The sequence below is a fragment of the Solanum tuberosum genome, unplaced genomic scaffold (assembly GCF_000226075.1).
Source record: "Solanum tuberosum cultivar DM 1-3 516 R44 unplaced genomic scaffold, SolTub_3.0 scf00643, whole genome shotgun sequence".
Lineage (NCBI taxonomy): Eukaryota > Viridiplantae > Streptophyta > Magnoliopsida > Solanales > Solanaceae > Solanum > Solanum tuberosum.
This window is the reverse complement of record NW_006239582.1, coordinates 16973-34582: the sequence shown is the minus strand read 5'-3', so window position 1 is coordinate 34582 and position 17610 is coordinate 16973. Positions and strand designations below refer to the sequence as shown.

Sequence of the window (17610 nt, the reverse complement as noted above, 5' to 3'; positions counted from 1 at the left end):
AAATGCTCCATAACAAACATATTTTGACTATAGAGTGTAAATATCAAAATTGTAGCTATGGAACACTAATATAACTTTTTATCTTTGCTATTCATAAAATTTACTCATAAAAGAGACACATCACACCTAACTCATTTTTATTAGAATATTGCACTTTGCATGAAAAATTATACATAAAACTAATATATTATTTATATATATAATTTATCAGTTCAATTTTCTCAAACAAAATCAAAATAAATATCATCAATTTTTAAAAAATTTCAAATCAAACCAAATAAAAATAAATTTATTTAATCAGGTTAATTCAAATTTCAATTTTTATCCAAACCATCAACCGTCGTTATCGCCCAAATCAAATCATATATATAAAAAAGTCATAAACTAATCAAGACACCGACACTTCATGCTAAATTTCAACTCTCCGTGCAGCGCCAACGGGTCGCTCTCATTCCAGTAAAAAATAGCCACTCAATCGAGCGATACGTTTAAAGTAAAATATCCCCAAGTAAATAAATAGTACCAACTATTTCCATACATTTTTCTATTCGAATGCTTTCTCGTCTCAGCAGGACTCCTCCTCCACCACTCGCCATGGCGGCGCGTGTTCTTCCACGCTCTTTCCATCCTACCGCCGCGTCCGCCATGATTGTCTCCACGAACTCGCACTTCATTCTCCCTCCGTCACCTACGGTGGCTCATATTTCCTTCGGCAAATCTTTGTCAATTATTGGTCGGAAGTTTCATTATGGATTGAATTGCAAAGAGGACAGGAGATGGAGTGTTGCAGGATGGAGTGGCAACGTGTTTGCTTCTCAGAGAGAGTATAGGAAGTCTCGGAAAAGGCCGTTGAAGAAGAAAGAGAAAGAGTTGGAACTTAGTGTAAACATTTGCATTGAAGAGCAATTGCCCGATGATCCTGAAATTGTGGTAATATACCTTAGTTTGCTTTCTGATATACACTAATTTTGATTCGTGTGACATTTTATTGCAATGTGTAAAGTTTTGAACTTTAGGTGTTGTTTGGTAGCTGTATAAGAAACAAATTATTTCATGTTTTGATTTTCGTATAACTTGTACAACCTTGGGTAGGTAGATAGGAAATAAGTAATTTATGGATAAAATTAATAGTTGATTGGTTGACAATTTGGAAACCCCCATAATTAATATATGTATAAGTTACGAGAGAAAATATGTATTAGAAGGTAGAATAACTAATTCCTGCATAACTAATACATGCATAAAATAATACATAGATTCACTCATAATAAATCCCTATATTACTGATACATGTATAAATCTAATCAGCTACCAAACGACTTCAAGTGCAAATGGCAACAGGAAAAGCATGTGCAACTCAAATATATGCACATTTTGGGCACCTATTGACCATTTTATGTTCCTCATGCATTTCTGTGGATAAGGATTTATCACAAAATTTGTGAAGTGAAGGCTGCCTTCTAAAACAAAGTGCTAACCAGGGAAATAAACTGAGAATCATGTGCATGAGCAATGTTTGAACTTCTTGGCTAAGTCATTTTTCTCTGGGAAGAATTTCTACTTTTTGTTTAGAATGTCAAAACGAGTTTCATGAGCCAGAGAAGAGATATGACCAAGAAATTAGTCCTTAGCGGATAATAGCTATTGATTTTTCAAGATCTTCAGTATCAAAAATGCCAAAACCAGTAAAATAGGCAGGAAGATATGTGCATTTTAAGTATACTAAACAGCCTCCTCTTGAGCTAGCTGAAAATTTCCAAACAAAAAATTCTATCAAGAAAGTTTCAGGCACTACTTTGCAGTGACTCTAGTTTGTAAGTTCATTTCGTTCTATTTTATTCATTCCCAATTCTGGCACTGCAGGATATTTCTGAAATGCTTCGTCTTAATGTTCCAATGGCTATGAAATTTGCATTTGATAATTTGAAAGATTCAGACTATCAAACGAGGGATAGAGCAATTAATGACGTTGGTTGCTTTGAAAGTGTTGAATTGTCAGTCTTGCTTTGCAACGATGAGTTCATCTGCGAACTTAATAAGGACTGGAGAGATGTGGATAGCCCTACTGATGTCCTTTCAATGTCACAACATATACCTGAACTTGAGCTGCCAATTGTAAGAAAATGCTTCATTATTCACATGTCACGCTTCATGTAACAAAGCTGACTAGGTCCATGTTCAACAGTTAATGCTGGGAGACATTGTGATTTCGGTGGAGACAGCAGCAAGGCAAGCAGAGGAAAGGGGACATAGTTTACTGGATGAGATACGCATCTTACTGGTAGGTTTCACATACTTTTGAACAATCTCTATATACTTCTGTTAAATCCAATATATCTTTATGACTCATTCCTGTGCGTAATTTATGGTGCAATCTGTGGTTGTCTCTGAATATTGTCCCTGAAAGAAAGGCTGATCCTCAAATTTGGATGTCAATAATATTTTCCACATCTAGTACCCTTGACAATTTTTATACTAGGTAGTCCATCCATTAGTGTTCATCAAATATGGACATGCATAGTTTCTATCACTCATTTATTCTGGTTGTTCACTTTTTATGGAGTTTCTTTCATGTGGTCATATGGTTATAGATTTAAAGCCTTTTGGATTGTCATTGTCCTGAAGTAGGAAGGATGACAGTAGTTTGAACCAAGTCACCAACTGCACTAGAATTTGATGTTGTCTTACAAATGAGACCATCGTTGTTTGTCACCCCTGCAGGTTCATGGTTTGCTACATCTTTTGGGGTTCGATCATGAGATTAGTGATGAAGCTGAAGCTGAAATGGAGAAAGAAGAGGAGCTCCTTTTAAAAAGTCTTGGGTGGAAGGGAAAAGGATTAATTCAGAGCGCATATGATGCTGAGGCTGCTGGAAGTTCTCCTTTGGAGAACATTGGTAATGTACCAAATAAGAACTAAAAGATTGTGGCCTTCTTTGTTCAATTATTCTCTTCTAGTTATGTTATTATTCTGTATTGTAAGTTTACATTCCTGATTAATGGGATTGAAGAGTTAATCTTACTTGTCAACTGTGTAAAGACAGGAAGAAAGAAGGGAGTCTACGATTTTACAGACCAAAGTTTAGCTACATCTTCTGTGATATGGATGGTAAGGAAACAAGTATGATGCTTAGAATTGGTTCGTTTAATCTGTTTCACCTGTTTATTATCTCGTTGTTTTCTTTTCATTGTTGGTGCTAGGTACCCTCCTGAACAGCAAAAGTCAGATTAGTTCAGCAACTGCTGAAGCTCTTAGAGAGGCCACTTCTAGGGGTGTAAAAGTGGTCATAGCTACTGGAAAAGTGAGGACAAACTACTTTTTTCCCTATATCCTGCCTAGTTTCTCTGATTTCCTTTAGATATAATAGTATCTCTTGATGCGATATACTGTGTTTTTTTCCTGCTTCTGTTCAATTATCTTAAGCTTTGTATTTTTCTTGGCGAACAGACTCGTTCTGCTGCCATTACTGTGCTCAAGAGTGTAGGTTTAGCTGGAAAAGACGGCATTGTTTCAGAGGTTTCTCCAGGAGTATTTGTGCAGGTTTAACTTATTCCATTTCTATCCCTAGCTAATAGGATCTTTTGTGTAATCTTTCGAGCCATTCAATATGTACAATTGGATATGGGTAATCGAGATTCACTTTCAGAATTATATAGAGATTCATTTAAGATAATCATAACGTCTTGTACATCCTCCCAAAACTAGGGATTTTTGTTGATCACTTACCACCCCCACCCCTCCCAAAAAAGTAGAAGTGGAAGTTCTTCATGTGTTGTAAATAAGCTTGTATATTGAATGATAGTTCGGAAACAAATGTAACCATTTTGGGACTACAGAAAATGGAAAGTGGAGCAATAAGAGATAAAGGGAGTAGCCTATTTGTGAACCATATCTGATGATGTTATTAAGGACAATCATATACTTAGGAAACAACTGCTTGACAAATTCTTTTCTACAGCCTGATTTATTCAGTTTATTTCAGCAGCTGTATCACGGCATGTTGACATCAAATGGTCTGTTAGTGTTGTGAGTTAAATTGGGGAGAGTTGAATGAGAATTAATGATTTGGTGATTAAATTAATAAGAAGTTTATGAAGTTGATTTATACAATCTTTTTCATTTTTCTTGGAAATGCTGAAATTTCTGAAACAATTTAAATGATTATTTTTAGAGAGAGGAGGATGAAGTGATGAATGCCTGAAAGGCATGGAGTTGAAAATACAAGGAGGTTGAAAGCTTATCAAAGAAAAAGAATTGCCTAAGATGGAGAATTAGAAGGATAAGCTTATTGGAGTTTGGACATCTCTATTCTTATGTCCTGTTGTTTTCTTTTAAACCAAAATGAAATAAACAAGTATGAAGTAAACTGATACTCCTACTTTTATTGGTAAGCGTATTAATTAGACCTAGAATTTATTATATTTGAATATATTGTGGTTTAAAATGGAGATGAAGTTCCTCTTTTTAAAAAACAACCCCTTCTCAAAAGGAATGGAGATGAAGTTCACTTTTTTTGAAGAATGTTCGCATTTTTAAGTTAAAAGTTGTCCCCATTTAAATTTTCTTGGTTATAAGATATTGAGTTAGAACTGATCAGTCAATAAAAAGAAAGGTTCTCAGGAAAAAGGACACATTTTGGAACATCCCAAAATATAAAGTTGGTCATTAGTTTGGGCTAAAAGGAGTAATTATGTCATTTGATCGGCCATTTAATAGCTTTCACTTTTCTATTTTTTCCCAATGCTAGGGGTTGCTTGTTTATGGCAGACAAGGCAGGGAAATTTCTCGAACAAACTTGGATCCAGTTGTGTGTAGAGAGGTAATTTTCCTTTGCTTGTGTCAGCCTTAGTTCCCTTTCATTGGTTTACAATATTATTCTTCTTGTTCTTTCGGATCATGTTTGTATATTCTATTTTATGGTAGGCAACATCTTATACAACATCTATTTTGTCCATTACTCACATATCATTATTCAATCTCTTTGATTAAAAGATATAATTGCACCGCAAAATGTTGTGATCTACTAGGAGTCAATTCAAATGGAAGGATGTAATTCATATATTTCACGTGTCAGTTTATTGGTTCTCTTCTTTTTAAATAAAATACATAACTTCAAAGAGTGCATCAAGATGCGCCTACTGGTCAATTAAGTGGGTTCAAGACAATCTGGCAAAAAAAATAATACTAGGTAACTTCTTTTCATTTGCCTAAGCCTGGATAGACAAAGTTTTTTGGTATCTATGCTAGCGGGAGGTAGCAAGTACCAGGTGGAATAATTAAAGTGTGCGCTAGTTGGCCTAGACACCACACCACCATCAAATATGACTCTTAGAGTACCTACCTTTCCTTACTTGTGTTGGTGGGATATATCAGGTACCTTGTGGAATTAGTCAAGGCTCGTACGACCTAGCACAGACACCATGATTATAAAAAGATAAAAATATCACAACTCTAATGTCCGTACTGTGGATAATATGGAAGGAAAGGAATCACAAATGTTTCGATGGAAGATCAGAGACACCTTGTACTACAACTACTACAACTACTCCTTAATTTCAGATTAATTGGAATAAGCTATATGAATCTTCCACATCATTTCACTAATTTCATCATGGTACTCAATAATGTGTGTTTTCAAACAAAATTAGGATTCTCTAAAGTTAGAGCCTTCTGCATCTCATACTTTTTTTCCCTGACATACAAATGTCTATTCAACGACATATCCATAGTGACGTGCCTTGGTGTATGTTATTCACTGATGACATAGTGTTTATTGACGAGACTCGTGATGGAGTTAATACTAAGCTAGAAGTTAGAAGGCAAACCCTAAAGTCTAAAGGGTTCAGGGTGAGCAGAACCAAGATTAATTACTTGGAGTGCAAGTTTAGTGATGCAACCATGAGGTTTGTGTGGAAGTGAGGCTTGATACCCAGGTCATCCCCGAGAGAGGATGTTTCAAGTATCATGGGTCCTTAATTCAAGGTAATGGGGACATTGACGATGATATCACTCATCGTATTGGGGCGGGTGGGCGAAATGAAGGCTCGTCTAATTAGTCTTGTGTGAAAAGAAGATACCACCTAAACTTAAATATAAGTTCTATAGAGTGGTGGATAGATTGACTATGTTGTAAGGAGCGGAGTGTTGCCAGTCAAGAACTCTCATGTTTAGAAGATGAAAGTTGCGGAGATGAGGATGTTAATGTGGATGTGTGGGTATACTAGGAGATATAAGATTATGAATAAAGATATCCGAGACAAAGTGAGAGTGGTCTCCGTGGTGGACAAGATGAAGGAAGCGAGGTTAAGATGGTCTGGACATGTAAAGAGAAAAAGCGTAGATGCCTCAGTGAGGAGGTGTGAGAGGTTGATAGTGGTGGGTGTTCGGAGAGGTAGATGTAGGCTGAAGAAATATTGGGGGAGGTGATTAGACATGACATGTGCATCTTGAGCTTTCCGAGGACATGTCCTTAAATTAGAGGTTTTGTAGGTTGCTAATTGGAATAAAAGGTTAGTTAGTAATTCTCTCGCTTTTCGGCTGGGTAGGATAGGTGGTGGTATCGGTACTTACTCTCTTACCAGTATTTTTAGCACTATTCACGTAGTTTCTTGTTCATCGATTATTGTTATTATTTGTGTTTCCTGTGCTTCGGTTATCACACTAGTTCGTTGTTGTTATTGTTCTTTTCTGTATGCTATGTATTGCTTTTCATAACGCTATATTCCGTTCTTACCTATGTTGCGCGGACTCTTCATTTTTGCGGCCGAACCCGTCTCGACGCGACACTGGTGCGGGCGCGGGTGCGGGGTGCGTGTCGGATTCGGTCAATCCGATCCGGATACTTTGACCAAAGCCGAGAAAAAAAATGGGGAAGAAGAGATAATTTCATGGATGGAAAAAAGAACAAATAATTCAAAGTTTTTTTCTTGAAAAAGAAGAGAGCTTTTTTCTTGAAAAGGAAAAAAGAAGGCTAGGGTTTCTTGGGAGAAGAAAAGGCATTCTTGGGAGAAGAAAGGGCAGCACGTCAGAACACGTCAGAACTTTAATTAATTGTACTACTATCTAATTTAATAGGCTATATATATAATATATAAATGATTTAATAGGCTATATATATGTACTACTATCTAATTTAATAGGCTATATATATAATATATAAATGATTTAATAGGCTATATATATGTACTACTATCTAATTTAATAGGCTATATATATAATATATAAATGATTTAATAGGCTATATATATGTACTACTATCTAATTTAATAGGCTATATATATAATATATAAATGATTTAATAGGCTATATATATGTACTACTATCTAATTTAATAGGCTATATATATATATATAAATGATTATTTCTTTTTTATAATAAATAAAAATAATTATAATTTTTTTAAAATTAATTAGTAACAAGTAATTAATTTATACTTTTAAATTTATATATCTATAATTGATATCCTTTTAAGTATAGCATTTTACAAGATATTTATTATTATTATTATTATTATTATTATTATTATTATTATTATTATTATTATTATTATTATTATTATTATTATTATTATTATTATTATTATTATTATTATTATTATTATTATTATTATTATTATTATTATTATTATTATTATTATTATTATTATTATTATTATTATTATTATTATTATTATTATTATTATTATTATTATTATTATTATTATTATTATTATTATTATTATTATTATTATTATTATTATTATTATTATTATTATTATTATTATTATTATTATTATTATTATTATTATTATTATTATTATTATTATTATTATTATTATTATTATTATTATTATTATTATTATTATTATTATTATTATTATTATTATTATTATTATTATTATTATTATTATTATTATTATTATTATTATTATTATTATTATTATTATTATTATTATTATTATTATTATTATTATTTATAATATTGAATAATTTTAACGAATCCCCGCACCCGTATCCATACTCGGATTCGCACCCCCGAATCTTAAAATTTAAATTTTGCCGAATCCGACTCTCGGATTCGCATCCGTCTCGGATACACGCGCCCGAGTCCGAGCAACTTAGGTTCTTACTACTTTCATTTCCGTATTCTCTTTTTCAAACTTCTTGGAGATGCTTTACTTGAACCGAGGGTCTATCAAAATTACTCTCTATCTTTATGAGAGGTCTGCACACACTCTACCCCCCAGACCCCACTTGTGGGATTACCCTGGGTATGTTGTTGTATGCAAATATCTATTCAAATTATAAAAGGACTTAACGCACACACCGGAACTAGGTAAGCGTCCGAACAATGACTATATCTTAATCAAACTAGTTGGTCTTGCCTATTTATATGATTTTTGTGTATTGTTTTTTGTTCTTTATTAAGTTCGCATGAATTTAAAGAGATTTAAGGTTGTTTTACACAATTTTTTCTCCTGTAATTTTAAGTCCACCTGGTCCGTTTATGATATCAGTGAATTGCTTTTTCTTTTTAAACAAGTTTGCAAAATTTGACATATCTTCTTCCCCTGTAATTTTAACACTTTGAACTAACAGACTATCAATCCTATGGAGTATGGACCAAGGCATTTGAAGGTTTACGTAGGATATGATCAATCCAACTTAGACAACCTTTTCTCATCTTATCCTATATTTGTGTTGCTTGTACCTTTTGTCGGATGTGGTAATTTCGTGTCAAATATTATATGTGTGCACATCCATCTTAGCATCTGCATCTGTATGACACTCATCTCGTGGATATAAATTAAAACCCAACATCATTTTCATATAACAACACTGGCTTACCATTGTGTTTAATCTTGATATGTTAGTTAAAGGAGTTCAAGTCCTTTATATTTTGTGAAGTTGAGCATTTTCTTGTGTTGATTTTTGTGAACTAGATTCACTTAAATTATAAAAAAAGGACTCAATAAATTTATTTGTCCATATGAGACCTGATTCTGACCATTCTTCTATTTACAGGCATGTCTCTACTCTCTTGAGCATAAGGTTCCCCTTGCTGCATTTAGTGAGGACCGGATCTTAACATTGTTTCATCACCCTCTTGTGGATTCACTTCATACCATATATAATGAGCCAAAGGTACCATCCCTATCAATATTTTATATCTTGCTAGACATTGTACAAGCATTGGGATTTGTTGCTGAATGCTTCGTATCTAATCTATTTTGCCAGGCCGAGATTATTCCTTCAGTTGAGCAACTATTGACTGGGACAGACATACAGGTATGTAGCTGAAATTAGCTGCTAAGCATATGACTAGTACTTTCCAAGTATTGAAGGGTATTGGAGATTAATTGTAGGTTTATAGTGTTGCCCTGAACATGTGCCATTTATTATTGAGAGGGAATTGTACTTTGCACTAGTATTACACATTTAAGCTGAAAGGAAAACTGCATCTGAAGATGCTGGAAGAGTCCTTATTTTTCAAGCTGGTGGCTGGCTTAGGATGCAGATGCACCACATGATTAGGTAGTTGGTTAAATTCGATCATAGACTTTTTAAATTTTGTTTTTGGGTGGGGGTGGCTTACGTCTTGTAAGCACATTGCTATGTTGTGGAGGTGAAGCCTCCCCTACCCTACCAAAGTTTGTCTAGATGTCAAATTCCTCTCCATATGCTTGAAATAGTCCATTCATGGTTATTGTTTACTAATGCAAGTTGAGCTCAGTTTTTCTTAAAAACAATCTTTTCTCTTATTGGTTTTGAAGTTGATAATTTATGTATTATAGTAATCGCAGAAAGTAAGAAAAGGTAATGAGCTAGAAATCTGGAAGATAAGAAATAAAAGACAACCTAAAGAGATAAACTTAGCTACTATGTGTTTTTTGAGAAAGGTAAAGCTGTATTCCTCAGCAATGAGGGTATGCTGACAACCATAATAAACTGACAAGGAAGGTAATCATAATTACATGGAGCCTAGGAAATCTACTAATTGTTCTACCTCATCTATACCCTCTTCTTTACACCAAAATAAAAAGTATTAATGCAGTTTTCTTTTACTTTCTGCATTGGATTAGTAATATTCTCAAAACATCTATTATTTCTTTCCTTCCAAACTGACCACCATATGCAAGAAGGAACTAGGCCTCACCATTTTTTTTGCTTTTTACTCCCACCTCTCCTATCCAGCAGCTTGGAAGATCTGAAGTATGTTCAGGCATCACCCATGGTTGTTGAATAAGATTGTGGAACATATGCCATACCTGAGTAGTCACTCTTTTGATCTGAAGTATGTTCAAGCATCACCGATGGTTCTTTTGAGGGTCGCTTGTTGGCGAAGATGCAGATGTCCGGTTTGCTGGTGTGTTGAGATTTGGGTTGTTATCCTTTTGACATTTTCATGGTCATGGTTATTTTGTGTATTCAAGGTCGAGGCAAAAGGGGACAGTTGCATCACTGTATGATCTTTTTAGTTTTCTTTTTCCTTGTTGGGGTGTGGATGGGAGGTTCGTCCCCTTTTTAGTGGTGGTGCTTTAAGTAAACACATGGTATACACTCCATTTGTAGGGAGGGGAATTACTCCTCCCTAAATGGTAAACGGTTCTATCAACCTTTTTTGCTTACTTTCAATTGTGTTTTAAATCTTTTTTCTCATTTCTTCTGTTTATTCTTAAACTAGTAAAATTACCCGCGCCTCGCGCGGGAATTTAGTATCACGAAATTTATAAAATAATACTTAAAAACTACCCGTCATTAAAATTAAAACACTATATTATTTTACATACAAGATTACGTAGTAACGAACATTAATAATGTAAAGGAAAATGAAAATTATAACATCTTCTCATTTATCCTTAATAACATAAGCATAAATTAATGACTGAAAAAATAAATACCAGGATCTATAACATAGGTGTCAGTGAGCCAGTGAGCCACTCAACAGGAGCAAAAAATGTTTAATTGTGCAAAAGAAGAAGATGAAGTAGTTCAGAATTTTCGTTGTTTTAAAATGAGAGGAAATCCCTCTATTTGTAGACAACAAAGGGTAATGTGAACAAATATTTATTGTGCCTTATCGGAAAGGTCATGACTATTTGGAAAAGTTGCAGCCCTTCGAAAAGGTTGCAACCTTTCATAAAAGTCACAACTTTTCATAAAAGTCTCAACTCTTCATTGAAGTCGCAACTTTTCATAAAAGTCACAACTTTTTATGAAAGGGGAAGGCTAGTTTTGGAAATAAATAAATTAAAAGGGAATCTTGGATTGTGGTGGCGCCACGTAGGTGGGCCTAGGGTTCTCTTTTAATATCGCACGGGAATTTAATATCACGGAATTTTATAAAATAATACTTAAAATCTATCAGTCATTAAAACTAAAACACTATATTTATTATCTTACATACAAAATTACGTTGTAAAGAAAAATGATAATTATAACATTTTATCATTTATCCTTCAATCAATCTCTTTAATTTGATTTTAGAATTTGTCCTTTTATTCCAGGAATGTTACTATTTGATATTTTTGGGGAATCAAATGAACATCAACCTGAGATATATAAATATTCTAATTCTAATGTGTAGAAAAGTTCAGCCCTACCTTTTGCTTTACATAGATCATTTTAAAGTTCTCCATCTAAATGTATCATAGTAATTATTAAAATGAAAAATTAAAGGGAGAATGTATCATATTGGACGACAATTCAACTTATTATATATACTTGAAAGGGAAAAATATTACACAAAACTATTCAGTTTGTTTGGGTGTTTTTTAAAAATCAGCATACCAGAGTGATGGAGTACTACACTTCTATTCCAATCGCAATGTCGAAAAACTCATCTATTACTTCAAGAAAAGTATTTACAACTTGAAGTAAATTTGAGAATTTGTCCATACTTCATATTGAATATGAGCAAATAATTGATTATGTAGTTATCTATGTCTTTGGGATTAAAAGAGGCTCCAGTCTAGTCATATTCCTCTATAGGTCATCCGACACATCCTTGAACCCATGTCAAAAGTTTATTAATTCTTGTCTTCTTTTCCTAGTTCACTTCGCACATCAAGGTGCGATAAGGTTTTTAATGTCTTTATGTCCTTTCAATGTCATATACCAAATTTGAATTTTGTCTTCAAGAGATGGTAATATAGATCTTTAAGAATTTTTTTATCGTACCTTCAACAATTTCAGTAGAGAAAACTTGCGTGAATACTCAATCAACGTGTGTTATTTAACCTGTACTAACAAATACTTATAAGAATAACTTTGCAAAAAACATAAACAACGAAGTTTAAAACATATACTCAAGAACAATAATTAATAACATAAGCATAAATGAATGACTGTAAAAAAACATACCAGGATCTGTAACAGTAGAATGAAACAGAATGGAAAAACTCGAGCCCATTGAATGTAGAATGTCCCCTTAAGGAAATTATTCCCCTTTAGTACCCGGGGTTTAAATGAATAGATCCTCTCAAGACAGAACGATTTTATTCACTGGTATATTGATACAAAAACAATGGTGTCAGTGTGCCATTCAGCATGAGCAAAGTATACAAATATTTAATTGTGCAGAAGAAGAAGAAGATCAGAATTTTCGTTGTTTTAAAATGAGAGGAAATCCCTCTATTTATAGACAACAAAGGGTAGTGTGAACAAATGCTTATTGTGCCTTATCGGAAAGGTCACAACTTTTTGGAAAAGTTACAACCCTTCAGAAAGGTGACAACCTTTCATAAAAGTCACAATTTTTCATAAAAGTCACAACTCTTCATAAAAAGTTGCCTAAGGCTTCGCTTTATTACCTGTGTTGTAAGCTTTCCAGTCTTTGAAGTAAGGTTCAATGCTAGGAAAAAAGCTTTTGCTTCGCGGGTCTATCACCCCAATTGATTTTGTTAGGAACTTTTCATGAAAGAGGAAGACTAGTTTTAGAAATAAATAAATTAAAAGAGAATTCTAGTTTGTGGTGGCGCCACGTAGGCGGGCCTAGGGTTCTCTTTTATATATGATATATGATATGATATATGATTTCACTTTTGGCTTTCTCCCCATTTTTATTTGCTTGTTTACATTCCAAGTTTTTCATCTGCAGATGGCAGGGGATATTTTTTTTCATTCAGCATCCATATTCTAGGTTTGGTTGTAAGTAATCCTTTATTGTCAATTTGCAGAAGGTGATCTTCTTTGATACTGTGGAGGGAGTGAGTTCTACATTGAGACCATACTGGACGGAGGCAATTGGAGATAATGCCTCTGTTGTCCAAGCTCAACCAGACATACTTGAAATTGTTCCTCCTGGAACTTCTAAGGGCAGTGGAGTAAAGATACTTCTTGATCATTTGGGTGTTAGTCCTAAGGAGGTGAGTGCTATCAAACTTTTTCCATAATCTCTTATATTACCTAATATCTCAAAACAGTTGAATTGAAGATTGTTAATCAGAACTACATTGACACAGTTTTTCTCAAAGAATAAAATAAAATACCTTGACACAAGTATTAATATTTATCTTCCCTATGAGTTACTCTTAGCATTTAATCGTCACGGTACACTTAAGTTTACTGAAACTTGCCTTGGGATCCTTTACTCAGCAAAAATGTTGTGTCATCAGTTTCGTTCCTGAAACATGCTTCATTCTCTCTGATACACCTGTGCTGAAGAAGTTACCATTAATGGGATTTTTAACCCAAGAATTTGTGACAATAGAATGCCAGAAAAAATCTACCCTCACATATCTGAACAAATGGGGTTTTATGTGCTAATAACTTTTAGTTTTTTTTTTTTTTTTTTGAGCTGCTTAAGATTCAGGGGGCATTGCTGTATACATGTAAGACACACACACACACACACACATATATATATATATATTTTATTTTTTTTTTTTTTTTTTTGAGCTGCTTAAGATTCAGGGGGCATTGCTGTATACATGTAAGACACACACACACACATATATATATATATATATTTTATTTTTTTTTTTTTTTTGTGCTGCTTAAGTATTCGAGGGGGCTATTGCTGTATACATAGTAAGACACACACACACACATATATATATATATATTTTATTTTTTTTTTTTTTTGTGCTGCTTAAGTATTCGAGGGGGCTATTGCTGTATACATAGTAAGACACACACACACACACATATATATATATATATGTGTGTGTGTGTGTGTGTGTGTCTTACATGTATACAGCAATGCCCCCTGAATCTTAAGCAGCTCAAAAAAAAAAAAAAATAAAATATATATATATATATTTTATTTTTTTTTTTTTTTGGCTGCTTAAGATTCAGGGGGCATTGCTGTATACATGTAAGACACACACACACACACACATATATATATATATATATTTTATTTTATTTTTATTGTTTTTTTTCAATTGTTTCAAATGTAAAATTAATATCACAGTGGTTAAGTGAGGATGGAACTCCCAAATGATAGACTTAATTGAAAAATGTCATCATAAAAAGTTATAATTTTCTGAACAATTGGTGTTCCTCTGGTATAGACACATTCTTTCACTGAATATAGTGCAAATCTAGCGATGATAAGCTGGCCTGGACACCACGATTATCCCAAAAAAAAAAAAAATAGCCTATATGGAGTGAGCAGGAGATATCTATATTGTCAACCCTCTCAAAATCACGGAACATTTTTTTATTGGAAGATCTGTTTATGTCCCTTGTGGAACACCTATGTTTTGACTATGACGTGAACCCAATAACTTTTACTCAAACCTGTATATGTATTAAGAAATCCACTAAATACCTTTATTTATGTGACTGTAAATCCAATTATTATTGTTTATTAACTTGAACCTACAGTAGGAATCCATGAACTTCAAATCCTAGATCTGCCTCTGGACTGGGGAGCTTTCTGTTGTTTCTATAGATTAAACATTTCCTTTCTCTACATCCTTAATGGGGCAATGCCTAGGGGGGAATAATTGATCATATTTTGCACGACTAGTTCAAGATGGGGCAGAGATGTGATGAAACTGTATCAATTTCGTTTTATCCATACCATTTTTAGATCTGCATGAGTGTGCACAATCTATAATTTTGTAGTCTAGTTATAGAGTTTCTCCAACTCCTCTTCCACTTTTATTTTCAGATAATGGCCATTGGTGATGGAGAGAATGATGTGGAGATGCTTGAGTTGGCTTCCCTTGGTGTTGCTCTCAGCAATGGATCAGAGAAGGCAAAAGCTGTTGCAGATGTGATTGGTGCCAGCAATGATGATAATGGAGCAGCTGATGCAATCTACCGTTATGCTTTTTGAGGTTATCTTCAGGAACGCAAGAATTGGAAAACGGGAATTGGAGAGGGCTATGCATGCTTTCATAAAGTACTAAAGGTTTAGTTTTCTAACTTATTCAATTCGAGTAAACTTCTCAGTAGCCACCAATTAGGCTGAAGTGGATCAAATGACTCCCTTCTCCATTCATAGGCCATTTATAATGAATTTAGATTAAGAAAACCCTATTTGTTGTCATTTACCTTTTGAAAGAATGAGGGAAGAAGCATATTTTGTATCTGCAGAGAACACCATTTTTTCCCTGAACATAGGGTATGTCAATGACATCTTATACTCATTGCATGTAAGCCTGAGTTCTTATATATTACTGATCACGATTCATTTCTTTTAATTCCACATGCAAGATAAATAGATAATGCTCTTGCCCAGTGTTTACACCAAGCCTGTAAATACATATTACATGTTTATCAATAAATCATGATTGAATATGCATTCTTGCTTCAATGTACATATGGTTTGATGTAAACATTGGGTGTGGTTAAGTTAGCTCTCCTCACTTTTGGAGTCGTTACAAAATAATAAGTTTTAAGTAAATGAAAAAGGATAGCATAGGTATCTCCTCAAACTAAAACAAGATTTACAAAATTTAAGAGAAATATTATCAACATAATTATTAGTATAAGAATTTTTTTTATTTCTCAAAATTTAATTTCTTGATTATATGGGAGTCATGGTGAGTCCCACCTATCTTGACCACGATGCTTCTTCATTATAGACTGTTCAGCACTGAAGGCAAAAGAAGCTGCAGTCACTGGGAAAAAAAACACAAAACAAAATAATTGAATTTCATTGGGGAGAATGAAATATTTTAATCGAAGATAAATATTACTATATAGTTTTGGATTACTTACATGCAGATATGATGAATGTTTTACCAGCATAATTTATATTTGCCTTAGCCCATGGACAATAACGAGTAGAAGCAAACTGAAAAAAAAAAAAAAAAAAAGATACCAAGGACAGAGAACAAATAATCGGTCAACTTTCATTTTGTTATAATTAAAGTTATTAAATTGTTTTTTTTATCAGAAAAATCACTAATTTTTGTACCCAAAATGTTACTCATTTTTGCCTACGTATCATAGGAATCACTAGAAGAAAATAAGAGATATTTTACATGATATTTAGACAAATTGAATTTGAATGACGTTTTGTTTAAAAGAAATTGTTTAGTGACACGTTCTGATTCTTAAGTGAAATTGAATGATTTTCATGCTGTAAAAATAATAATTTTAGTGGCTTTCTGTGATAATTAATCGAAGTTAGTGATCATCTATAATATCAACCTTTTTTACTACTTAATATTTATTACTTAACCATGATTAAAACAATATGTACCTTCACATTATTTTTAACTAGTCCTACTAAGATTAAGTTATTTGATTTGATATAAATATCGAATATGACTAATTTCTCCGCTTATTTGACTCACTCCCCAAAAAAAGAACTTTTTAGAAATGGAGGGGATAGATTACCACAACTATAGAAGTAAGAGCACATGTAGTGGCAGCTCCTTTAAATCCATCTTGAATGATGTCTGCATAATCAAGCAACATTATAAATTTCTTAAAAATTAATGAGAGGATTAGACAAACAATAATTAGAAATGATACAATATACTTCTCAAAAGGAACAACAAATGAAATAACTTTCTATTAACCACTTTCTTTGATGAAGAAGATTGAAATAAAATAAAAAAATTGACTTTCTGAAATAATAATTATTAATAAGAAAAGATGGAAGAAAACACCTTGAACGTCTTGATTTTTCTGTTCTTCTGTAATTGGTGGCATTTTTTTTGTCTCTAATTATAATGATAATAAATTTGAATGTCAAGAAAGTGATGGTAAAATCAAAATTTTAGTTGTGAAACTTCAATTTTAATGTTTTTCTAGAGAAAAATCTTGATACTGTCCCTCTCTTTTCTCAAAATAAGGTTAACCTTCTCTATAGTTGTTTTAACAAATTTGCCAAAAATTAAGGGAAACTATTAAAAATTAAGTGGACAAAATTTTGTGTTGTTTTTCTCTTTGTAAGAAGGGAAAGGGATTTTTCATCATTTTTACATTAATAGTCTTTTAAATTAATCAATAAATTTTATTTATACAATCAAAATGTCTATTGTTTTAATATTTATTTTTATTATTTGAGCATCTGAATACATAATAAAATATTCTTATTAGATATCTTTGATTTGAATTATGTTATTTTTTTGCTTGTATTCTCAAGTGTCAATTAAGATAAATATGTCAACCAATTAAAATATATTACCTTCATTAATTATACGTATTAGCCTCAATAAGCCGT

At 32.9% G+C, this 17610-nt stretch overlaps 1 protein-coding gene across 2 annotated transcripts; it reads left to right on the top strand.

Moving 5' to 3' along the window:
* The first annotated feature begins 396 nt into the window (after positions 1-396).
* LOC102599696 (uncharacterized) lies at positions 397-15634 on the top strand. Of its 2 annotated transcripts, XM_006366626.2 has the most exons (12): positions 397-930; positions 1864-2115; positions 2186-2281; positions 2722-2896; positions 3040-3108; positions 3201-3301; positions 3448-3540; positions 4748-4819; positions 9003-9122; positions 9216-9266; positions 13157-13345; positions 15100-15634. In XM_006366626.2, exons 1-12 carry the CDS (start codon positions 553-555, stop codon positions 15265-15267), a joined length of 1764 nt encoding a protein of 587 aa, XP_006366688.1. In that variant the 5' UTR covers positions 397-552; the 3' UTR covers positions 15268-15634. The 2 variants fall into 2 exon arrangements, with proteins under 2 accessions (XP_006366688.1, XP_006366689.1); XM_006366627.2 differs by lacking the exons at positions 13157-13345; positions 15100-15634 and adding an exon at positions 9344-9512.
* The last annotated feature ends 1976 nt before the right edge of the window (positions 15635-17610 follow it).